General features: G+C 38.3%; 1 protein-coding gene across 2 annotated transcripts in view; it reads right to left on the reverse strand.

Annotated features, from left to right (window-relative positions):
* Window positions 1-651: 651 nt before the first annotated feature.
* The window catches only part of LOC114136628 (cadherin-20-like), a 102084-nt gene continuing 76323 nt past the window's right edge, over window positions 652-26412 (reverse strand). For both annotated transcript variants that reach the window (XM_028004746.1, XM_028004747.1), the window contains exons 5-12: window positions 22236-22403; window positions 19316-19503; window positions 18195-18448; window positions 11677-11813; window positions 10087-10208; window positions 9196-9313; window positions 5803-6054; window positions 652-5343 (exon numbers count right to left, since the gene is read on the reverse strand). In XM_028004746.1, coding sequence (XP_027860547.1) covers window positions 4820-5343; window positions 5803-6054; window positions 9196-9313; window positions 10087-10208; window positions 11677-11813; window positions 18195-18448; window positions 19316-19503; window positions 22236-22403 — 1763 coding nt within the window. In that variant the 3' untranslated portion in view covers window positions 652-4819. The remainder of the gene's footprint in view (window positions 5344-5802; window positions 6055-9195; window positions 9314-10086; window positions 10209-11676; window positions 11814-18194; window positions 18449-19315; window positions 19504-22235; window positions 22404-26412) is intronic.

The following is a 26412-nucleotide window of genomic DNA, read 5'->3' on the forward strand; positions in this document are numbered from 1 at the left end:
AGGACTTCTCGCCCCTTAAAGCCTCCTCAGACCTGGCCGCCGCTGACTGCTGAAATGTTTTTCAGTGGAACTAATAGAATTAAGTTCTCATGTAATGAAAGGAAATGGGATTTTAATTTGTGTGAAATAGCTGCAGGGCACTGCCTTAGCAGAATATATTTATATTTTCCCCAAACTAAAACACAGGAGTTCAGAGTTTTACAAAAAGGTGCTGGTGCTGCTCAGACATTTATTTCTGTCTCTATATCCTGCTCAGATCGGATGAAGGACAGAGCAGACACGTCAAGGACAAACTCTGAAGAGACTGAAGCTGTTTATAGAAAATCTATATTTGGTTATCTACAGAAGTCAGAGGACTGAAACGCCTGAAATAAAGAAATGTTTCTGTCTATATCTTGACCTACAACTAACAATATTAGGAAAAAACAAAACCAAAAAGTAAACGAAAAGTATATATATACATATTATTTTTAATTCATAAACTAATCTCAAATACAGCATATTTATATCTCTATAAATATATCGATAGTAAACGTTATTTAAATCTTTTAGTGAGGACCGAAAATGTGTCAGACTATATTTTGAGCTTCCACTGACATTATTTATGGGAAAAAACAAAAGACCTAAGAAACAGAAATCAAACAAACCAAGAAAAAATGACATGTATTTAATTCATTAATTAAATATAATTACAGAATATTTATGTCTCTACAAAGTCACTAATAGTCATAAAGTTGGGCATTTTGGGAGAATACAACCAAAACAAACATGCAAGTTTAGCGCTAGCGGAGGAAATCCCAAATGGTCTTTTGCCAGAAACAAATGTGAAATCCTCCAATCACTAAAATCTGATGCCACTCCATTTTTGTTTACATTTTGTGAAGAAGGAACTTGCAGTCAATGTCTTCTTCAGAGGTTTTTGTGTTGTTTTCTTCAGTGGTTCTTGATGCAGCGACCCACAGAGGCAAGGAGAGGAACAGCTTTTTCAGTTAGTTTGGTTGGTTTGACTCAGTGCAGTGTGGAAGAGAACCGTTTGGTCCCCCAATTGAACCAAGTCTGTTGGTGAGAAAACATCTCAAGTTGCCTTTGTCCTATGAATACATAATCAGCTCAAATCATCAACTCTCCACCGACATATTTGACAGTTTGTGTGAGATGTTTGAACTAATACACTGTTTGCTAGAAGGAAGAGAATATTTGGAGGACATGACTGGGTCTTCAGATGTACGTTTCACTCTTCATGTGTCAGATTGGCTTGACCTGCTCTTCTCTCCAGAGCCTAGGAGTTTTCTTTCCATGCCCTAATTTCCAGCAGAGCGAAGTGTTTTTCTATTCGGCATTAGGGGATGATTCAGTGGGTTTGCCGCGGTTTACCCTCAGTAGGATTAGAGCTGCAAGGCTTCTTATTATTGTGAAGCGTTTGAGCTCCATTGTCTGTTAGGGAGAGCAGTGGAGCTTAAGACAAAATTAGCCCCACAGAGCCTTTCGGTGGCAAAGCTCTTTCTTAAAAATGGCCGTGGGAGGCGTCGACAACGGGGCAAATGTGAAGGAGAGGATGCTGTGCTGTTGCATCTGGATGTAAGGGATTAATTTATACTGCTGTATGGTGCAGAGCAGGGCAGTGAGGAGGAAAGAGGCTCTGGGTTGTGAGCTGTATGTGCTGAAAAATGACGAGATGTGTGCTGAAGAGATGAGAATACAGTAGAAGGAAGTGCAGATTCTCCTTCTCGTCTTTGACAGTTTGGAAACTACAAAATGACATTCAAAGAATATGAAACAGTTCAACTTTCTTTTCCACATATTGTCATTGGGGTACAGTAGCAAAAACAAGGAAATTACATCAAAATCCAGACATGTCAGACTTTTAAAGATCAGACCTACTCTGAAAGCATCTCTTGACTAGTACAAAACCAACCAAGTTTTTGGTTACCTCTTAACCCTAATAGGCATTCACACTAGCCCTGTTTGGTCCGCTTTAATCCAACTCCATTGCATTTTATTAAAATGTCTTGTTTGTTTGGGGAAGTCTGAATGCGTAATCAACCAAAAAAGCAATCTCTGATCTGCCTACGAACATAGGTTTATGTTTAGTTGAAGTGAATTCTGGTGCAGTTCGGATGCTTATGTGAACGCCAAACAGACTGGAGACCACTCCTAAAGCAGGAAATGAACTACAGCGCTGGGAATTCTGGGTAGATGCATCCAAAACAAATGTAAGAGTCTAGCACTAACGGGAAAAATATCTCGTGTTCTTTTACCAACAACAAAAGATAAATCCTACAACTGCTAAAATCTGACGCCACTCCATTTTTGTTTTCATTTCGTGCAGACCGCTCATTCATAACAAGGCAAAAGAGTGCTAACCATAAGTCAAGAACTTTTCAAGGAATAATAATTCATACCTCTTTGTTTGTTTGCATAATTAAAGTATTTTTGGACTGGGTACATTTTGAATATCAAATAATTGCCCAGTTGCCCCCTAACACCACTGCTGTTGTCTTTGCTCGTGGTGTTTTATGGAGGTGCTCACTCTAAACTTTGGCTTAATTATCGTTCAACAACAAACATTTTTTAGAAAAGCTTTTATTAACGAGAATACAAAAAATATCTACATTCACATACCACTTAGTGTAGTATGACTCACCATATTGAATTCAAGTAAATCTGCCCAATTCAATAATGAAAAAGCACTTTTTACATCTTTCTCAGTTTCTAAAATCCTTTTTTCATATTTTGGTGTTTCCGTCTCACTTGGATTCTTTTTTTTTTCTTAAGTCTTTTTTGTTCTTTATACATTTGGCACTTATTGCAGGTTGATCAGTGTCCCTGCAGCCCAAACGGTTGGAGGGTTCCACCAGAGAAAAGCAACGTGACGGTTGGAGCCTCTCCGCTGTCGGACTCCGTTTGGCACGGCGGTGGGATCGGAAACGAAAGGCTATTTGGTCGTGTGCTCGTTCAGATTTCTGTCGAGATAAACCTCCACCCGGCCTCATGGCAACATCTTTATGCTTTCAAGAAAACTGGGAATTAATACAAAAAGGTGAAAAATGACAGACAATATCACAATAGACACATCAAAGACCCTTATGAGAATACAGCGTTACCATCGATGTATATTACTGGTTTGGACATCATTTATTAGCCGGAATAGGAAGTGTCGCCATTTCTATGCACTGAGTCATGTCCACAAGCCGTACCAGCTGCGTTTCCATTGACCACATAAGTCAAATTACAAAGATAAATTTGGTTAATGGTAATTAACCAAATAAGGCATGGGTTTTGCCATGGCAATTTTGGAAAAAAGAAATACTTTTTTTCAGACGTTTTTGCGTTAGCATCAAGTGAATTTTTTTGTCTGTATTAAAATTTGTTTATTTTGCAAAACTGCAATGGAAATACTTTTTTGCATCACAGGAATCACATGATCAACAATCGGATGTTACTACTGGCAGAAACAAACAACAAAGAAGTAGTAGGAGGATGATGGCATGGCATATTTTTTCAGGACTTCTCCTGTGAACAAAGTTAGTCATGTGTGATTTTAATTGTGTTCGCATTTAATGGAATCACCACAGCTGCAAAATTGTGGGTTTTTTGACATTAGCAGAACATTGAAGAAGTTTAGCCCACATTTGAAATGGAAACGGCCTTATTTCTTATCTGAGTTTTATGAATGTCTTAATTTAAAGCTGAAAATGTTTTAATATGTACAGTATGTATTCTCCCTAGATATACATTTGTAAATAGTTTGGTTTCTCTCTGTTCAGTCAAAATGCAAGAGAGGACTAAACAAATTTCTCCTTTATCTTGGACAATAGTTTAATTTTACATAATTGCTGCTTTACTTTACGAAATATTTAATCCATTTTGATGATTGTTAAGAATATTGCGACATTCTGCAAACAAACAAGGCATCTAGCTCAGCTTCTGTCGTTTATTGAACTTTTAGAAATTACAGCAGCTGCAGTGCACCAGTGCAGATAACACTGATAAACAACTCTAAATCACTCGTTTTCTTCATTTCACACCTGCTCTACTGATCTGTCAGAATGGTGTGTGGGTTGCCTTATTTTAGCGATAATTGAACCGAAACACATTGGAATGTTATGGTTAACAAAGTCAAGCTAGAATAACTGACCTACTTCCTTCTTTTTAGTGTTGACAATTAATATCAAAACATGGTGTTCTTTTTAAAATTTCTTTATGTGATCATGTCATTTTCCCAACTGATATTCGCGACTCAGTGCATACAAATTTCACTGACATGATAGTGACGCAATGTCCAATCCAGTAATTTATACCAAATGGTAATTTATACCAATGGGTGTGACTTTTAGAAGCATTGAAAGCTCCTTTCTAGCAAACCGAAGGTGTCTACTGTCACAACATATGTGATGTTTTTAAAGTTTACGCACAGTGCTAGTTGAAGAACCCAAATAAATTAAAACATAAATACAAAAGTTGAAACAAAGGAGTAAATTAGGACCAAAAACACATCAAAACACTGATTTTCTCTCAGAAGAAAACATCTCTGTGGTGTAGGGAGTTTTTATCTCCAGCTCAAACACTTTGAACCAAAGGGGCTCTGTCTGGGTGTTTCAGACCCGAGAAGGGGGTTAACGTGTGCTTTGAAGCTGTTCCTCTACTGGGCCCCATGAGGCCCAAAAATCCAGCCCATCTTTGAAGAAGATTTAAACCCAGCTCAGACTGCCTCTGCAGGCGTGAAGGCCTTCAAGGCTGCTGATAATCCAGCCTTCGGATGTAGAATACGGGCGTCCCAGCTTTGTCTTCTCATTTGTGTTTTGCCTTTCTTCTCCTTCTACCACATGGGAGGCGTGTTTGTCTCCAGCACTCCGTACATCTCTGCCAGTTTTTTAAAGCGTGGCCCCCAGTCGTTCAGGTAGTCATACTCATGGTCGGCGTTCGACGTTCCCGACTGCAGCGAGCTGAGCGACTCGGCCACCGAGCCTTCGCCTTCATACGCGTACGTCTGCAGGGAGTCGTACGGCGGCGCGCACGGGTCCAGGTCGGCCTCCAGGAGCTTCGCCAGCACATAGCCTTGGACGTTGCTGTCCTCGCCACTGCCCACGCCGATCACGCACGGCTGAGGGACGTAGCGCGACAGGCTCTCGATCTCCGGCATCATGTCTTGCCGTATCTTGCCTAGAGGATGGTGCACTTCCCTGGGGTTCCACATGGCGGCGATGTCGAAGGCTTCGGTGTCCTCCTCACCGCCGCCTTCGTCGTCGTAGCGTACGATGTTCTCGTGCACGTTCTCCTCCTCGTCGCAGAGATAGGGCTTTTTACGATGTGTCCGCAGGGAAAGCATGAGGAGAATCATCACTGGGGGGAAAAAAAAAAAATTGGAAATCAGTACAAAACCTTACAAGAATATTTATGTAAAATCTTTAAATTTTTGTACTATACATTTTTTATATTTTTAACAGTTGTACTACCACCTTAGACTGGAATTACAGCTGTCATCCCTTACAAAACTAAAATCTACTGTAGTACAATGGGAAATATTCAAAATTTTGGTGTTTAAAGATTTAATTTTTGAAAATCTGGATTTTTTCAAATTAAATCGTCAAATATGAATAATTGTTGAAATCAATTAATTGCTCAACGTTAATGTCTGTATATAAATGTAAAACTGGTTCCTTTTAATATTTAGCTAAGTTATTAAGAGCCATTGGAGAAGGTTCAAGGAGCCACTGGTGGCTTTATTCAAGGAAAACCACAAGAAACAACTTGTTCTGGAAGGTTTTTTAGCACAAGTTGCAGCACCAGCTGCTCACTCACCCAGCAGGACGAAGATGCAGGCCAGAATAGCAATGAGCGCTCCTTTGCTGAGACTGGCAGGCAGGCTGTAGGCCTCGGCGTTGCACGACATGACGTTTCCCTCCTGGTCGCAGCTGCACACCCGGATGGTCAGAGTACTGGTGCTGGTCTGCATCGGCTGCTCGCCATCGGACACGAAGATGGGCAGGTAGAAGATGGTCTGGTCCTGCTGGGACCAGCCGCCGCGGCGCGTCAGGATCCACGCCGTGTTGTCTGAAGACAGCAGAGATAAGGTTCAGCTCTGACAGCTGACTGGAGGGAAGGTGAAAGTCTTAGTCCAGCATTCGGTGGACATTTTTAAAGTCGTCTTCATTAATAGATCTCTTCTTACTGGAGACCTTCTGAGTTGGATAATAATTTCTGCACAGTAATGTAGCATAAGAAGCTCAAGAGGCACTGTGAATCTGTTAGGGATGAAACGATTAATCATGATTAATCAATTATTGAAATCATCGTTGACTAATTTCCCAATCGACAAGACTCAAAAAAAGGCCATTTGCTGGAAAAACAACACAGTTAAAACAATCATTGAACCAAAACTGTACAGTTAATACATACAGTATGCATTTAAGATAAAATAAACCTTTTTATCTGAAAATATGTATCAGATAAAACTTATTTATCTGAAACAGTTCTGGCAGATTCAGATTTAGCTTCACCAGGTTCAAATTATGTAAAAAAAAAAAAAAAAAGTTTAAGCAGCTTTTGCTTTCAATCAGTCAACCAACTTTATTTGTATAGCACATTTCAGCAACAACGCAGTTTAAAGAGCTTTACATCATAGAAACCATAATAAATGAAATATTGACCAACATATTTGTTGTGCATGAATTTGAGTGATGGAACTCATCAAAATGTAATGTTTGTCCAATTGTTGACTGTATGGTGTTTTCAGTGGTACAGTAACTTCGTTACTGTACTTAAGTACAATTTTTGTGTATCTGTACTTTACTTAAGTAGATTTAATAATGGATACTTTCTACTTTTACTCCACTACATTTAACAGTAAGTATCTGTACTTTCTACTTCACTACATTTCTATATAGCGTTTCGTTACTCGTTACATCCAAGACGCATTTCAGTTTTTTGATTTGTTCGTTAGTTTGAAAGTATCCAATGGCGAGAGCAGAATCAGTCCGCTGAACCAATCCAAAGCGGGAAATAACCATTAGGCCCTCCCTCAAGAAGAGCAGCACAGTACGCAGGACCTGCAGAATCATTAACTTCCAGAATGGAGTCCAAGGATAATCATCCTCCAGAAGACCTGCCCCACCCATGGCCTTATTTAAAAGATTTCTTTGAAATAACTGGGTCAAAAAACGCGTCCTGGAGATTCAAATGCCGCCTTTGCCTTCCCCGAAAGCATGAAATTCTATCTTTCAAAAATTCACCATCAAATTTGAAAAAACATATTGAGGTAAGTTAAGTTGCTAAACGCTATCGATGTTAAATTAATTTGTGTTAGTGAAGTTTTATGTAATCTTAGCAAGCTTTTTGTTGAACTCGACTGCAGTAAATAAATACGATTACTGTATATTGTTATAAGCTAGCATGAACTTGCAAGTAACAGTGATTACTGCGGTCGTGATCACGTCTCCCGCCATGAATGTTACATATACATTGACGCTAAACTCCTTCACGTCCTGGTTATTGAATAAATGTTAGCGCCATTAAAATAATCTCCATGTAACAGTTACAGTCACATTCAATAAATTAGAATATGGGTTCCAATGAGACGCAATTGTTGCAAGTCCGGCGACATTGGCGGACATTCCCGCCCACAGAGTCAGCCGGACCCCCCCCTGCCTGGAAGGTGTTCATTGTCAGCCCCTTTCTGTTAAGAGTTCTCTCAAAATAGCTGGCAAAAAAGTTAAGTTCATGTTTTGTTAGGACGAAAGACTAGATGTTTCCAAATCGCTTGATGTTTGTTAGGTCAGTTTAAAGTCCCTTTTTTCAGGGAAACAATTTTCTTTTGAACATGTTTATTTTGAATTAAATAAAACATTTCAAAGGTATAATAATTTCTCTCATTTTGCCTAATTACATGTAACCCTGCAGGTCATCCCTGGAATTCTGATGCATAGAATAAAATATCTAAATCTAAACTGTCACAGGGGGTAAACACAATAAAAACATGCTTTATCTGCAGCATTGCTCATTAAAAATGGTACATTACTGATTTATTAAAACTAAATACGATAGGTACACTGAATGACATTATATAAGCCGTTAGGTATTATGGTCGGCAAGTACTTTTACTTTTAATACTTAAGTAGTTTTAAAAGCTTGTACTTTCTTACTTTTACTTAAGTAAAATAATAATGTGGTACTTTGACTTTTACTTGAGTAAATGTTTGTCTGTGTATTTTTACTTTTACTTAAGTACATTGTATGAGTACTTTCTCCACCACTGGGTGTTTTCTTTATCACGTTGTAATTTTCTGTTTTCATTATGTACAGTACCTTGAACCACCTTGCTGCTGAAATGTGTTATATAAATAAACATGATTGATAAAAACAAGTTATGAAAAACAACACATTACACACACAGTAAACATTACATTTTATCAAAGGCCATCGTTGCTCATCAAACTTTTGGTCAATGTTTTATTTATTATGGTTCTGTCCGATTATTAATTGGTTAATAGAGTTAACCAATTTCTTACATATTGGTAAGAAATTACAACTATAATATTATTGTTTTGAGACCATTTGTAATTAACTTGCATAATAATGCAAGTTTGCCCTCTCAAAGATAAATAAACTTGAATTAATAACACTTAATACGGGGACTATTTAAAAAAAAAGAAAAACAAACAAGATGACTAATTACAATAATTAAAACCAGAAATAAACACAATCAATACAATAAATGAAATATATTATATCTGTAGATAAAATTGCTGTAAAATATTAATCATTAGGATGGAAATGGTCAAGTTCATTTTTATTTATCATGCAATTAATTTATTTTTTGTTGGGACATGGGAAAATGTTCTTGTTATAAGTGAAATAATCTGCCAGTGAAACTAACTTTTTAAAAACATTTTTTAGCAATATTAAGGAATTATTTATTTAAAACAAGTTCCTATACCTAATGAAAAGTTAGTTATAAGTTAGTTTTGTCTTATTTCTAGTGTACTAAGATATTTGCACTAGAAACTGGACCAAAACTACTTGGTAATATTTTGTTTTTTGCAGTTGCCTTCATACAGTAGACAGTAGGGAGTTCAGGCAGAGCTGCCTGAGCTGCTGCTCCATGTGGGAGCTTCGTTTGTCCTGGCAGCGGCAGGGACAGTTGGGATCGGCTCCGTGCAGCTAATGCCGCCACACTCAGTGTTTCAGATCATCTACCTTGGTTGTCTCTCAGCGTGAAGTTGGGGTTGTTGGCGGCCTCCGGAGCCAAGCTGTAGTAGAAGCGCTGGCCTCCCAGAGGTTCGTCTGGATCCACCGCCGTCACGGTCTGGATCAGCTGGAACACAGCGACAGGTGTGATTACTGCTGTGAACCGCAGAGTTTCACTGGATTTTACTGGATAATTATGGAATAACAGAACATTCTCCAGTAATATAATAGTCACAGTAGCATATTCTAAAAGATCAATAAACTTTAAATTCTAATGGAACTGGAAGACATTTTAAATATCCAAAATAAACAATAGACAGGACAACAAATAACATGAATTATGAAGTTTCTGTAAACAAAACTTTCCTTAAAAAAAAAGCACCAGATTGAAGACTTTTACCATCCAGTTTTTGGCAGAAAGAGAAAGAAAAGAGAAAAACGATAAATCATGCAAATGGAAATTATTGAGCTTGTTTTATGATTTCATTTATTGCTTACTGCCTATTAGTGACTAGTGACTTATTATGGACCGTTATAGGTAATATTCATTTTTAATCTACTCTACTTTTAAATGTAACCAGGACTGCACAGCTTGTTTAAGATCCACTAAAGTGCAAAAAAATTGGTGATTTTATTTTATTGTTTGCCTTTTTTAGGACTGCAGCTGATGTCATCAATAATATCTTCCAATGACACATAATTACCAAGTCATATTTTAAAATTTTCTGTCAGCCTTTAACACCAAAAACCTGTTGAGCAGCTGGTGGAAATAGCAAGACTCCTTTCAAACGGCATCCACTGATGTTTTAAGAATCGCATGATGCCGCCCATTCAACACAATTCTCACTTGTGTAAGTGTGAATGAACCAAACCATTAGTTTGTAACTTTGGTCTCCGTACCTGTCCTGCTTTGGCGTTTTCACACACAAACGTCTCCAAGTAATGCGACAGTGACGGTGGGTTGTCGTTGACGTCCAGCACCCTCACAGCCACAGACACGCTCGCGATCTGCGTGGGGTTATCTGCAAAAAACACAAAGATGCTGTAAGGTGTTGAGCTCCCGGTGGGACTTGCTTAATCTTCCCCTCATTTACTGCCAACCCGCAGCACATTACCGCTTCTCACGCTCCCATCACAATTCTATTACTCTTCATTACAGTCAGCGATTTGCATACCTTAACCAACTGTGTAATGGGCTATAAAAATACAATTAGAGGGCGGTAACTACTTTCTCAGGTTTTATCACACGATCGCTCAGTCAGCAATGTGACTTTGATTCTGGAGGTCAAAACTCCACAGGGTCTAATAGTGTCCGACCTACAGAGTGGGATTGCTCCGCCCACTTTAAATGTCAACATTTCTTTTATTTACTGATGTCTTCTCAAAGGAAAAAAATCAAGTTGGTTGTCATTTTTTAAATTTTGCTGCTGATACAATTAGATTTTTTTTCTTTTGACTAAAATGCATCTTACATTGGTTTAAAAAAGTATTTTTAAACTTTTCTATACTTTTGTCTTTATAGCTTCAACCTTCAATGTACTTATTTTTGTTATTTTATGTGATGGACAAACTCAAAGAGGTGCATAACAGTTGGGTCACTGTGAAGGAAAATAATAGATGATTTGAAGTGTTTTGCTTTGTAGCATATTTAAAATCAGCCCCATTTATTAGTATTTTACACCTTTTTTGGATTTTCACCAACTTAGCTCAAGCTCAGTCAGACTGGATTCTCAGTCGAAATGGTCTAGTCAAAGCCCAGAACTAAATGTAACACATTAATATAGGTAAAGTTTTTGGTCTATTATATAAATGAAAGCATCCTACCCACCCACCCACCCACCGACCGCATTGTGAGCAAAAAGCGACAGAAGCATTGAGAGTAAAACTGGAGGAAGTGTGTAACTTTATTTTGCCTGTTCTCTAAATCAATTGGCTTCCCTTTGTTCTCCCTGTTGATTCTCGTTCTGCCTTTTCATCGTTTCCTCCTTCCCGCCATGCTCTGCCTCACCAGGTCTTCCTACTGCTGCCCTCAACGTCTCATTTTCAATTAGCCGCCACGCGAGAACTTATTTAATCAGCCGGTGAATCCATTACCGCCTCCTTTAAGGTGTGTCGAGCAAACAAAGACTCTTCCAGACAAACAAAGCCAATGGATGAAGGATGAAGGTGACTTGGTGCTTCCTTTGGTCATATAAGTAATCCTGGGGTTGTTTTCTTTTTACCAATATCTTCAGTTTTCCCTACTTTTACTTAGTCATTCTTATTTTTAAACACAATCTTTTGCAAGCTAGCTGTGGCATCGGTCTTTGAGCAGACGTCACAACAAATAAACGGTGGTTTATATGCAGTACCTTGCAGACCACTAGGTGGCCACAGTTTTAGAACTACTGTTCCAGATCTTTAGGAAGTATTTCTGCTACAAATTGAGTCACATTCTGATTTTGGTGGAGTTACTCCACTTATTTGCTTATCAGCTTATTTTCTACTCACTCATCTCCATGGCCAGGACTGTGATGTTGTGCCATCCCACCTCCTCTCTGTCCAGCGAACGCACCGTCATCAGCGTCCCGGAAGTGATTTCAATGTAGAAGAATTTTTTGGGGTCGCTGCTCCTGTCGATGGAATACCTGCAAGCCAAAAAAATGACACCTCAATCAATGGGTACACTGCAAATAAACTGTCTTATCAAGAGTTTTTAGTCTAGTGCTCATTTCAAGTCAATAACTCATTAACATTGATGAAAAAGTACATGTTCCATTGGCAGAAAAATTCACTTAATATTGTTTTGTTTTGGGTTGTAACTAGTTACATTTACTCAATTGCACTAACTTTTTTGAAAACATGTAATGTTAGGAGTATTTTTACTCTGCTGTACTTTTTACTTTAACTTGAGTAATTTTATTATGAAGTTTTGTTCTATGTCAAGTGTGCTAGGATATTTTCATTAGAAACTAGAAGAAAAATACTTGATAAGATTTGGATTTTGCACTGATATCAACACATCAGCGCTGTATAAAGTGCACTTCTGCGTGTTTTATTTTTTTGGTGGTGCTGTAATCCTGTCTGAGGGCCGCCGCGCGTTCGTATCCGATGCTGCGTGTGCATGTGTGTGTGCGGTGGGGAGATAAGGCGTCTGGCAGCTTCTGCAGGCGCAGCGAGGAGACGGCGTTCCTGATCGGAGGCTTAATCAGAGTATCTGCTCCCCGTGCCAAACAGGCGGCAGGAAAACACAAACCTGCAGAGAGCTGCTTTGGCTCATCTTCTGTCACTGTGGGCCGATTTCCAACAACAGCTTCTCTGAGGAGCAGGTTGCTGATGTAGTGGGTTGAGAAAAAAAGGTTAAAAAAAATCAATAAATAAATAGAAAATACACCCCCTATTTTTCTATCGGAGTTGGTCTTGTCTTTTGTCTTTGTTTTTTTCCTGTGTGTGTAGACGTGTTTGTTGTGTGCGTGTGTCTTCTTGCCAGTGGGGGCGCTCTCGCGCCGCTGTGGGTCTAGCGAGAACGAGTTTCCTGGCTCTGCGCATGCGCGGCTCAGAATAAACGAGCTCTGCCAGAGTAACGTTGTTTCAACTCGCTTCCTCTGTGATCCACAGGTAAGATAGAAGGCCACTCTCATAAGCCATGTAAAATGATCTGTACATATATAAAGATTAATTTCGGAGTCTATTGTATAACTTACATGTATAATTGCAAAGTTTTGTATTGCCGTTGATCTGTGTCGGCGTGTAGCTTGCTTTTTGTTGTTGGAGCCTTGGGGATTTTTAAATTTATTTATATCACTTGATCGGTCAGTATTGTTTGGGTAGCATTATAATATTTTTGTTTCTTATAACAGTGTATTTATTTGTGGTGGGCTTGATCTCTTTTGTGGCCGCTGTAACAGTTACAACTGACAAACGTTAAAAAAACAGTTGTAACTGACAAACGTTGGTGTTTACTGTGTGTTGTAGATGGAATGTTTTGTTCAGTTGGGTTATGTTAATTTAGGATTAGATTTTCTTAATTTCTTTTGCTATAATGTAATTTTATTTGAGGATTTTATTTTATTTTATTTTATTTCTTTGTGGAAACTCCGGATGTTGTTGACTGCATTTGAATTGTATTGTGGTTGTGTTTGTTTAATTGAAAATGCGCGGCTCAGAATAAACGAGCTCTGCCAGAGTAACATTGTTTCAACTCGCTTCCTCTGTGATCCACAGAAATTGGTTGCAAAGGATTCATGTGCCTTTGCACCGCTTGATACTGGCTCAGATTCCCCGAGGTCTGGTGCCAGTAACACTGACAACTGAATATGAGAGATTCTCGAAGTGAGATCATTTCTACAAAGACAAATTTTACTAACTCTTTCCTGTGGAGGATTTTTAAGTATGTACAAGGGATCCACTTTTTCAGTTCCGATACCGTTAACATTATCTGAGGTTTAGTATCATCCGATACGATCCAATATAGAAAAACGGCACTGAATTTACTTAAGATGTTTCTTTTTAAACACAGACATAAATCTATTGAATTACAAATTAATTTGATAACTTTGCACTACTACTGCACACTTAAATGCACAGGGATGCACCGATCCACATTTTTCACTTTTGATACCGATACAGATATCTGAGGTTTAATATCGTCCGATACCAATCCGATACAGAAAAACGTTGAATTTGTTCCTCTTTTCAGCAAACTGACATGACAAAGCCATGATTAAAGAAGAAATCTTTCTTAATTTAGTCACAAACCTTCAGAAATTATGAAACCGGTGTAATGCTTTTTTAATGTTTAAAAAATTATGGTCCTGTTAATCAGTGATATTATTGTTAGTATTTCTTTTCTAAAGTTTAAGAGCAAACATGTACAAAGTATGTATTAAATTATCAGTGCATCTTTTTAAACTAAATCAAAAGAATCCACAAAGATCAAAAAACTCTAATGCGTTTTAATGTGGCACTAATTTGACATACAGTGCTGCTTGAAAGTTTGTGAACCACCTGAACATGGTCATTATTTTCTAAAGAAAAATTATAATAATCATGTGAAATGAACATCCAAATCTCAAATTGTAAAGCAAACCTTCCAAATAAGGGAAACAAAGAAAAAGGATACATGTTTTCATTATTTATTCAACAAAAGTATTTTATCTGTCAAAATACTGAAAATCTGCCAAGTGCAAAAGTATGTGAACTCTTTCAGTTAGTACCTTGTGGCTCCTCCTTTTGCAGCCATTACTTCAACTAAACGTCTTCTATAACCACAAACGAGTGTCTCACATCTGCTTTATGGGATTTTTGTCCACTCCTCGTTGCAGAACTCTGCCAGTTGAGTGAGGTTAGGGGGACATCTGGCATGTACTGCCCGTTTCAGATCTTGGCACAGCATTTCTATGGGATTGAGATCCGGAATTTGACTGGGCCAATCCAGAGTGTGAATCTCCTTTCTCTTAAGCCAATCTTTGGTACTTTTGCTTTAATGCTTTGGGTCGTTGTCTTGTTGCATAATCCATTTCCGTCCCAGCATCAACTCCCTGACTGATGGCAGGAGATTCTGGTCAAGAATTTGTTGATAGTCCTGGGAATTGATGGTTCCCTGGATTATATGGAGTCGTCCAGGTCCGGAGGCAGAAAAGCAGGCCCAGACTTTCACATATCCACCACCATGCTTCACTGTTGGGAGGATGTTCTTTTCTTTAAATGCAGTGTTTACTTTTCTCCAAACATGACGCCTGTGATTGTGGCCAAATAATTCAATTTTGCACTCATCCTTCCAGAGAATGGACTTCCAGAAAGCCTCTGGTTTGTCCAAGTGCTCTGGCAAAGTTTAAATGGGCAGCTTTGTTCTTTCTTGAAAGCAGAGGCTTCCTTCTAGCAACTCTCCCATGAATGCCATGTCTATGGATATTTTGCCTGATTGTAGACGCATGTACATTTATCCCAGATGCTGACAGAGAGGTCTGCAACTCTCTGGAGGTGATGTGTGGGTTGGCCTTTACCTGCATTATTATTTTTCTGGTGCTTCTTTGTGTGAGTTTTGATGGCCGTCCACTTCTGGGCAGAGTTGCGGTGATGCCAAGTGCCCTCCACTTGTAAATGATTTGTCTCACAGTGGATGGATGAAGCTGTAATCTTTTGGAGATGGTCTTATAGCTTTCCCCAGACTGATGGGCTGTCACCACCTTCTTTCTGATGTCCTCAGATGTCTCCTTTCCTCTCGGCATTGTTGATCTGGTCTTTATGCCTTGACACAACAGTGGTTTGGTTGGTTTCCTCTCCCATTTAACCTGTGCACCTCAAGACTTTTCCCAAGGATGTCTCATTTGATTGGTCTGCTTAGTTGATTGCTTGAGCACTCACATGTGTTTCACCTGAGTCTTTTACCGGATTGTCTTTACCAGTGCAGCTGTGGTTCATTTACTTTTGCAGATGCTCTGATTCCATGTTTCATTTAGTCTGCTTGCAATTCATACATTTCCCTCAAAACAAGCAAATGGAATCGATGAACATAAACCTGACATTTCATATACAAAAACTGGTAATGAGAAAATAAGAAAATCATGGTTAAAAATAAGAAAAATCTAAACTACACAACTAGTTCACAAACTTTCAAGCAGCACTGTACCTTAGTAGATGTTTAGATATTTTTTCATTAAGAGCATTGGAAAATTATAAAAATCTTTTTTTTAAAATATTAAATCAACGTAACACAAAATACTAGCGTGTGAATTACATAAACTCCATTTTTTGAACAAAAAAATGTTAGTATATGAACAATAGTTAAAAATTGTTAGTTAAAAAAAATAAATAAAAAATTTTGACTAAAATACTAACCCATTAATTACATTTGGACATAAACATGTTCATGTTATTATACGAACAATAATTAAAAATTGCTACCTTTTCCTCTCTTTACATTAAAACGACAGGCAATTAATGGGCAAGTGACACAAAATAACAGGTTTAAGAAAAAAATGTATGATAAATAATTTAATTTAGTTAATCTTAAAGCTGATTGAAGTTTTATAGGGGAGCTGAGATTCCTTCCTATCACTATTAACCTAATTAAGAGATTTATGTCTAATCAGTTTATGAATGGTTCAATCTGAACACCAACATCTGTTTTTATAAAACACAAAAAGTACTGGTTAGGTTTCAAACTGGTCAAACTGGTTATTTTTATCAGCTAAAAGCACATATTGGTCATTATTTTTGTCTTTATTGGGCTTCATCTGTGATCAGCTTTAATGTGTGTTATAATTCTGCCCTCTGGTGGTGCAAAGGTAACATTACATATCATTTAAGCACTTGGATACTTTGAAACTGATTGAAAGACTTAGTCTGGTTAATTTGCTTAGTTTAGAGAGAGATTTAATTCTGACCTTAAAAAAATACTTGTTAGTTTCAATATGTTTTCTGTTTTTAAATAGGAATCAGTTGCAATAAGTTAGAAACCACTTTGTTTATATCTTGTCAGAATGCTCTTCGTGGACTTCAGCTCAGCATTTAATACTATACTTCCCCAACGTCTGGTGTCCAAGCTAGCAAACCTTGGGCTCCCATCAGCCACCTGCAGTTGGATCCTGGACTTCCTAACAGGTCGCTCCCAGAGGGTCAGACTGGGCCCCCACACCTCCACTGCTCTGAGCCTGAACACCGGATCGCCACAGGGTTGCGTGCTCAGCCCACTTCTCTACACCCTCTACACTCATGACTGTGTCTCCAACCACCTCAACAACAAGATCATAAAGTTTGCAGATGACACGACTGTTGTTGGTCTCATCTCAGGCGGGAAGGGGGAGCTGGAGTACAGGGATGAGGTGAAGCGGCTGTCAGAGTGGTGCAAAGTCAATAACCTGCTCCTCAACACCTCCAAAACAAAGGAGCTGGTGATCGACTTCAGGAAGAACAAAACGGACATCCAGCCTCTCACCATCAGTGGGACCTGTGTGGAGAGGGTCCCAGTGTTCAGGGTTCTGGGCATGGAGTTGGAGGACAAGCTAACCTGGAGCACCAACACCAAGGAGCTGTTGAAGAAGGCACAGCAGAGACTGTACTTTCTGAGAATACTCAAGAAGAACCGTCTCCCCTCAGACCTGCTGCAGGCCTTCTACCACTGCTCCATAGAAAGTGTGCTCACGTACGGTCTGTGTGTCTGGTACGGCAGCAGCACATCTGCAGACAAGAAGGCGCTCCAGAGGGTTGTTAGGGCAGCAGAGAGAACCATAGGCTGCCCCCTCCCCACTATGGAACAGATTTACACTTCCAGGCTCCACAAGAGAGTTTTGGACATTTTAAATGACTCTTCACACCCTGGCCATGGTCTCTTCCAGCTGCTGCCTCAGGCAAGAGATACAGAGCAATAAAAACCAGGACAAATCGCCTAAAACACAGTTTTTACCCGATGGCAATCATGGACTAAATTCAAAGGCATAAGAACTTCTGCTCTTGACACCACTTTGTTAAAATGTAAATTCTGTTGCGACACCTCCAGGCGCTGCAACCATCTTCTGATGTCTATTTATTTCTCATTTTGTACTATTTATTTCTTTATCTTGGTATATTATGTATATACACATAACCTGCATCTTAACTCGAGTAAATCTCAATCTCGTTGTAATCTGTTGATGACAATGACAATAAATCTGATCTTATCTCTTATCTTATCTTGTCCCCCCCCCCCCCCCCCCCCTGACATTTGCATTTGAATGCACCTTGAGTGTTTTCTTTATTTGTATTTGCCAAACATAAGAGAATTAAAGATTTTCCTTGGGAAAAACGACTTTTTCTTTTTATTCATACAGTATGTTGGGATGAAGTGAAATTACATTTGTTTTAAACTTTATCTGAGAAAAAAAAAAACTAAATGAATCCAAAAAAACTTTTGTAGTTTTGGGAAACTGACGTAGATCAACCTGAGAAAAATACTGCCTGAAATAATCACAAACAAAAACTGAATTTGTAAAAGGAGAAAATAAAAAACTGTTTAGTGTGAATGTGTTTTTTCTTCTTCTTCTTCTCACCTCACTGTGTTGTTGGCAGCGTCAGGATCTCGCGCCGACACCGTCTTCACCACTGTCCCGATCTCGGCGTCTTCCAGAAGCTCGATGTAGTACGACGGCGAGCCGAACAGCGGGGGCTCGTCCACGTCCTCCACGCTCACGTGAACGATGGTGACGTCCTTGAAGGGGCCGCGGTGCCGGAAGGTCGGGTCCAGGTGGGTGTTGGCTCCCTCCACCTTCAGGGTGTAGCTTGGCTTGTTCTCAAAGTTTAACGGCTTGAACAGAGAAGCAGATAATCTGGATTATGGGGTTTGATTTACATGGAAAGCAAAATGGCCGCATTTCATTCATGCCACTAACTGAGGCGGAAATTAGTTTAAGCCCTTAAGTGGGTCAATAACTTAAAAAGTTATTTTTTATTAAAGGCAAGTATGTTTATTTTTATTATTTATACTGTGTATATTAACTTTTTGGAAAATAATTGAATAATATTTCTCGTTAAACTTATGTTATATTGCTGTTGTTATGTGAATCCTTTTACATTTTTATAAATTAATGGCATGCATAATTCTATAAATTACATACATTTTTCATTAATATTTTCATTAATTTGTCCTAATATATCACTCATATACATATCTAACTAAAAGCTGCAATTTAATATTTTTTTAAAAGCTTTATTAGTTAAATAAAAGGTGAAAATACATATAAATGTAGAAACAAAATTAAATTTAAATTGTGACATGTCATGTATATTTTATTTATTTTTACTGGTTTAAATTATAAAAAATAACTTGTATAAATGCTTCATTTCATGTTATAATAAATGACAATAATTTGTATTAATTATTGCGATTATTAAAGATAATATTAGAAACCTTTAAATGCTATATTTTGCTATTAACAATAATATGCCTGCTTATAATTATTCTGCAAAGCAAAAATGTGCTTTTGAATTAGTATTTTACTGAATATATATATATATATATATATATACATATATATATGTAATAATTTTTTAAATATGCAGTAAATTGTGGCAACAATGGCTACCTCTCAGGATTATATATGATTTAGAAATGAGCAAAATAAAAAACACTTATTTTAAGGAAATCAATCAATATCTGCGCTGAAACATTTACCTTTTTTACGGTGATGATGCCAAAGAGGTTGGTGGCGTCAGTGCTGATGTCAAACGTGTCCCTCCCGTCTCCGTCGATGATGCTGTATTTCATCTCAGCGTTGACGCCAATGTCCCTGTCCTTGGCCCAGATCCGGCCCACCACCGAGCCCACAGGGGCCGACTCCGGCACGCTCATCTGATACAACCCTGACAACACAAACCAGCCACGTTTCACTCATTTGTCCTCTAGAGGGAGCCAAACACCTTCCTTGTATCGGAACTGCAGCTTGACTCCACACCAGAGAAACATAAATGGCGCCATAAACTCCTGATACGCCGCCTTATGGGCCGGCGAGGGCTTCATCTACCGCCTAATGTCAAAGAAAAGGTGACAGCTGCACAGAGTGGTGTGATCAGGCAGCCGATCAAGCCTGTACAAGTGACAGTGCTAATTGGTCAGAGCTAATTAGTTATGATGGAGGTGGAAGTGGGTGGTGAGTTTTTTTTCTCTTGGGGACTGAAGCCATGAGTCAGCCATCTGAACATGACCAAAGAGAGAGAGACAACCCCGGATTTTAGAGGGGAGTTATCATGAGTTAAACATGGAGCTGGACTGAAGGTCTCACCACCTGGATGCTTTTTGGGAAGGAAACGCATCACTGAATGAAGAATAAAAACACAATCTATTCAGAACATTAGCAGTGAATCATAGGATGTTTTCCCACGACATAGTCTGGTAGGCTTGGTTCAATTGTGGACCAAAGTTGCAACATTTGTTACATTTTCAGTTGTTGTTGTTCTCTTTCACACTGCATTGTCAATTAAACCAAGCTAATTCAAAAACCTGTTGCCCTCCTTGCCTGTGGGGGCGCTCCACCAAGAACTAACGAAGGAAATGACACAAAAACCTCTGAAGAAGACACTGAGCTCAACTTCCTTCTTGACTAAATGGAAACAAAAGCGCAGTAGCGTGACATTTTTGCGGTTGTAGTATTTCTCTTTGGTCTTCAGTAAACGACCACAAGCCATTTCTCCTGCTAACGCTAAACTTGTGGGTTTGTTTTGGTTGTATTTACCCAGAATTCCCTGCACCATAGTCTTCTTCCTGTTTTTGGATCGGTCTCTGGTCAGCTTAGCGTTCAAATATCCATTCAAGAGTACACTTAAAGAGTACACTTCACTTTTTTAGTCCAATTGCACATTCACACCTTCCCAAATGAACTGGACTTTCTCGACAAAAAACTGGAGTTGGATTAAAGCGGATTAAGCAGGACTGTTGAGATTCCAGCTTTGATCCTTCTCTTCTTTATACATTTCAAGATAAAAAACTTGAAATGTTCACATCTATGCTGATGATACACAGTTTGTTATTGTCATTTCTCCTGATGACATGTTGCCAGTTGATGTCTGTTAATCTGGATTGAGGTAGACGGAAAATAAATCGGATTTCATTGCGCTCACACACTCCATTTTTTTCTCTGGAAGAAAAGCGGCCAAATAAATCAAAACTGAGGGGTTTGTGAACTCTAACAGCGCGATAAGAACTGCCGCTTTCTGCACTTCAGGGAGAATTTGTGATTTTCGTAGAGTGGAGTAAAAGCAAGCAGTGATTATGTTTAACACTCTGCTGTATTTGGCATGATAACACCAATTTCTTCCAATTTTAAGCACTTTTTGACAACTTCTTGCCATTTTTATCATCAAGTTAAAATATTATTTTGTTGTTTTTCCCCCTCATTTCATGGGTGAATACTTTTATTTTAACGGTCTGCTAGAGTAAGTGGAATGTAAATTATGTGTTTATATTATGGCTCATTTTTGGCTTGCATCTCTTTAAGGCTCAGTCTACTCTGGTCAACAATTTGCAAATCTTGTTTTTTTTTTTAACTTGAACTGTTTTTATCTTCTTGAAAATGTTCAACACTTTGTTTGAAGTTATTAATAATAACTATTTATAAAACACTTTCAAAGTGCCGCAACTCACTATACAACCATCATGATGTGAATAAGTTGAGGAGTGATGCCAGGAAAAAAAACTGGGCTAAAATTGAGACGTTTTATGTAGTTCTGGATCCTATGAATATTTCCTAATCGGTCTGAACAGAAAGGAGTGAAGCACATCCCAGATAGAGGTTATTATGTCCCCTTAAAGTGGCAGTATTGTGTATTTTCCAGGAATATAATTTCATTTTATAGCACAATAAAATCACTGTTACTTTTAGTTCTACAAATGCTTTCTATATATATCAAATATGACTTAAAGTTTGACGTACTGTAATTGCTTGAAGTTGGGCCCCTGTCTCTTTAAAAACTCCTGCCCTTCCTGAAACTGCGACTTCAGGAAGTCATCCCAATATGGCTCCTCTATAAACCCTTTAACAATGTTTTTACCAGTGTTTCACTGACAAGTAGCTCCTATAATGAGCTCAGCAGACGTGCAGTTTCACCGAGTGTTTGCTAATTGCTGCTGGCTAGTTTGAAGGAGCTGAGTCGGGGAGGAGCTATGTTACGAAGGCGGAGTTAGGTCCACCCAGTCGTTTTGCACAGCTGAATGTTTTCCATGGAGATTATAGGATTTCTTAAACATGAATGAAAGAATCAAATAAACACTCCATGAATGTTTTTGGCGAGGGGATAACATTACAGCATAATAGAAAGCTGGGAAAATTACATTTTACAAAGTACTGCCCCTCTAAACACAATATCTATAAAATAAAATTATTTAAAAATGAGCTTTGTTTTATGTTTTGTAGCACACTCGAAGCATATCTCTCTGTAAAAACAAAGGTTTGTTGCAGCAGCTGCAGATATTCGAAGCTGCAGGCTGTGCATGCAGCCATTTGCTTACAGTAAATGAGCTGTTAAAAACTCGAGGAGAGGTAATAAAGTGTGTCATGGTGGTGAAGATGCATCGTAAACAGACTCTGTGTTTTGCTTACGCTGGTCAAACACGGGCGGGTTGTCGTTGACGTCGCTCAGCGTGATGTTGACGGTGGTGGTCCCCGCCAGCCCCCCCAGCTGTCCGCCCATGTCTTTAGCCTGGATCAGGATGGTGTAGTTCTCTCTGGTCTCTCGATCCATGTCTGCTAAGGACACCCGGACCACACCTGGGAGCAGAAACCAAAGGTCACGGGGTCAATTAAAGCTCATAGAAGGAGAGTTGCTCCAGAGTGTGTCCATGAAATATAGTTCACTTTCATCTTGAAGAATAGATTTTTAAAAATTTTCTGGTTACATTTTTTTCCCATCAGTTAATGACTGAATGTAGTAATGGCACATAAATGGATGTTTGGTGACCCATGTTCATGAATTTTATAGACTTTCAGTAGGCAAGGTAACTTTACTTGTACAGCACCTTTCAGCCAGAGACGATTCAAAGAGCTTGTACAAAAAAGGTTAAAAACAACATCCAACAAGAAGATGAAAAAAACCCCCAACAAAGTAAGAAAACCAGAACTTGGACTAAAACAGAAAAAACTTTAACACATGAAAAACCTTAAAAAGAATTTAATCTCCATTGACATTTTCACATTTTGCCAACCAAACCCTGCAATCTTATTTATTGCTATTTTATGAAATAGATCAAAACAAAGTATTTGGCAATAAAAAATTATTAAAACCATAGGATGCGTTTACATTTATCACCACTGATTCTTAGGACCATTCTTGATTTTAATTATCTACAAGCTCTGCACCTCTACAGATTAAAGTTGGCCTTTTTGTCACCAATTTTCAATTAAATTGTCTGAACTTTAACTAGGCCATTCTAACACATTGATATCATTTGATCTATGCTACTTTGTAGCTCTGGTTGCCAGTTTATCTCCATCAACTGACCACCATCCCTGTCCTGTGGGAAGAATAGCATTCTCACAGCATGATTCTGCCACCACTGTGTTTCACCATGAAGATGGTGTTTTCTGTTAGATTCCCTCTAAAAGCAGATTATTGCATGTTTAACTCCAGAGTTACTGTGGTTCTCTGCTTAACTCTGATTAATCCGAAACTTCCTCCCCAACCTTTCCGTTCACTGCAAAAACACAAAATCTAACCAAGTATTTTTGGTCTAGTTTCTAGTGAAAATATTGTGGTAGACTTTAAATAAAACTACTAACTTATTGATAACATTTCATTAAGAAAAAGGTTGTTTTCAGCAAATAATTCCTTAATATTGATGAAAAAGGACTGGTTCCATTAGCAGAATGCTTTGTGTAAATATAACCATGTAACATGGGAAAAATTTCTTGTTATAAGCGAATTTATCTGCCAATGGAATGAATACTTTATCAATATTAAAAAATTACTGACTTAAACAAGCTTCTGTTTTTTGCTGAAAAGCTACTTGTAAGTTAGTTTAGTCTTATTTCAAGTGTACTGCGAAATTTTCACTAGAAACTAGACCAATATTCTTGATAAAATATAGTTTTTGCAGTGCTTTGGTTTCTTATTAAAGCTAATTGTTCTGTAATGTTCTTTGAAAAAATCCCTTAGGTCTTCACAGAGCAACTGAGATTAAATTCATAATAAAAAAATTACATGAAATAGCAATAAAATATATAAAAGTTGATGGTTGTAACCTTCAAATAGGTGTGGATGCTTTGGCAGAGATCTGTGCTGTTTGTGTGGGATGTATATGTGAAGTCTCAGGTTTTACAGTAGAAGCAGTTCAGTGCATGTGGCTGGCCTTCACCCTGTGACTCGACACACTTAATTCACCAGTGTAGTCTTCATAAAAACCAACAGCTATGCAGAAAACAAGAAGTCTGGGTGAGCTGATGATGTTTTCAGCTCCAGTTTTGAGTTTTATACTGTGTTGACATGAGTAAAAGCCTTAAAGGCAGCACTTACAGTGGAACCCAGGAAGCTGATTCATTGCTCAAGAGCCATGCTGAGTTTTTATTGACAGGGGAGCTGTCGGATGAAATAAAACAGGAAAACTAAAAGGTTTTTGTATGCCAGCATTAAATCATGAAGGTCGTTAAAAGACAAGATGTCTCAGTATGAGTGTTTCCTGAAGATCTGCTGCACAATTTTAGGAATTGGCTTTGTTTGCCAAATTTATGATCGTTTCGAATTTGGCAACAACATGAATGTTTGGATAATTGTTCCCCCTGGTTCTGGATGATGTGCAACTGGAAGGATTTTTGCTCTTACTTTTTTAAAATTTATTTTAGAAAAGTTGTTGTGCTGCGTAACCATGGCAACAAGGTCAAAAGCTCAAATAACACCTAAACTTTGACCCCAAATCCCAGATGGGTTGAAAAGGAGGAAGTTCAAACTCTCTCTTCCGTTGATCATGATGGGCAATGATTACATCCCGCACTATGGGTGGGCGATAAGGACTTTAGGTTTTATCACAATATTTTGAGGTACTATTGTGGAACTTTTGGTACTATCAGAACACCAGTCACTTAAAGAAGTGCGATTTGTATCACTAAACTGCACACTCTAACGGCATTTAATCATAATTAGAAATTTATTGGTATTTATTGATGCACGTTGCACAAATAGTGGAGAAAATAGTAAAAATAATCCTGACATCACAGATGGTTTTGGTTTTTTAAAACATAATTAGGAATTTATCATGGCAATGTTAAGTCAAATCTTTTTGAAATTTATCACGATAAATGATACAATAAATGCCCAGGAGCTTTAGTATCCTTTGCTCAAAGGTTCTTATTTAATCGATTCAAACTAATTTTTGTCAGGGATTAAAATAAATCTTGCACTCTTGATTAATCGAGTTTGAGAGTCACAATCAAAAGAAAGATTTTATCCCCCACTTATCCTAATTTTAACAGTGTGCATTCATTTAATTTCTTTATTCAATCACGTAATTATCAAATACATAAGCAATTCTACCAATGAAATGGCAGCAACTCGATGCCTTTTGCATCTAGAAGTATTGAAGAGCTGCTGAAGTTCAAAGCGAGCATCAGAATGGAGAAGAAAAGAGATTTATGAGACTTTGAACTTGGCATGGTTGTTGCAGCCAGATGGACTGGTGCTCCTAAAGAGAGAAAATATCCAGTGTGTGGATGAAAAGCGGCTTATTGATGTCAGAGGAGAATAGAAAGTAGACACAGGAGCTCAAATATCTACTCGTTTACAAGCAAGGTGTGTTGAAAAGCATCTCTGGACACACAACAGGTTGAACATTGAATAAGTTTGTACTGTAGGTGCCTCTTCTGTTAGCTTAACAACAGGAAACCAAGGCTGTGTTTTTATCAATGTTTTTAATGCATATTTACAAGTCCAGCATTAGAAAAGGTTGATGGCAAAAGTAAATCCTTTAAAACTGCTTTACTCATGAAAATTTTTTTTTTCTGTTAAAATTGTCACCATGTCGTGGCAGTTTGGAACGAGACACATAGTCTGTGAAAAAAAAATCGAACTCCTCCAACTCCTGCCTGTGCCACTGTAGCTAGTGGCAAAAATGCGCCGGTTCAAAAACAACCAATCAGAACCAGGAAGAAGGTCTTGGAGCTGTCAATTCACCCCGTGTACGCGCTGCTCAGTGTTCTAGAGAAACAACCTACGGTTACAGGAAAACTATCCGCTGCCATCAGTGGCTATGCTAACTAGCCTGAGGTTTAATAACAGGCTATGCTGTCAGAAGAAGCTGTAGTGTAGCAGAGAGAAAGGGGGAGGAGGTGAGTAGCACATACACAGTGGTGATTGACAGTGTTAAGACCCTCCTCCTGGCTCTGATTGGTTATTTCTGACCTAGTTGTGCATGAATGTAGTACTGGGAGCACTGGAAGAAGACAGATTTTTTAAAATATAGATTATCGGTCTTATACTATACTGTCAATACAAAGTGATGGTTTTAACTAATTTATAAAAAGAATATATTTTTATAAAAGTTAAGTCGCCTGGTTGATTCACTTCAAACCAGTAAATAGAAACACACCTAACTCACATTATTTTCTCTTTTTGGCAACATTTTGAAAGCTTGCTCATAAATTACATGACAAAAACATTCCTTGTTTGATTAGCCTTGATTCCAGCCACAGCCTTCATTTTGCAGACATTTTCTTATGATAATCTGAGCCTCGTTTAAAGGCAGTCAACCTGAGTTCTGTTGTTGACCTTGTCTGTTCCTGGAGACAGGGC

Source organism: Xiphophorus couchianus, chromosome 21, assembly GCF_001444195.1.
Source record: "Xiphophorus couchianus chromosome 21, X_couchianus-1.0, whole genome shotgun sequence".
In the NCBI taxonomy this organism is placed as follows: Eukaryota; Metazoa; Chordata; class Actinopteri; order Cyprinodontiformes; family Poeciliidae; genus Xiphophorus; species Xiphophorus couchianus.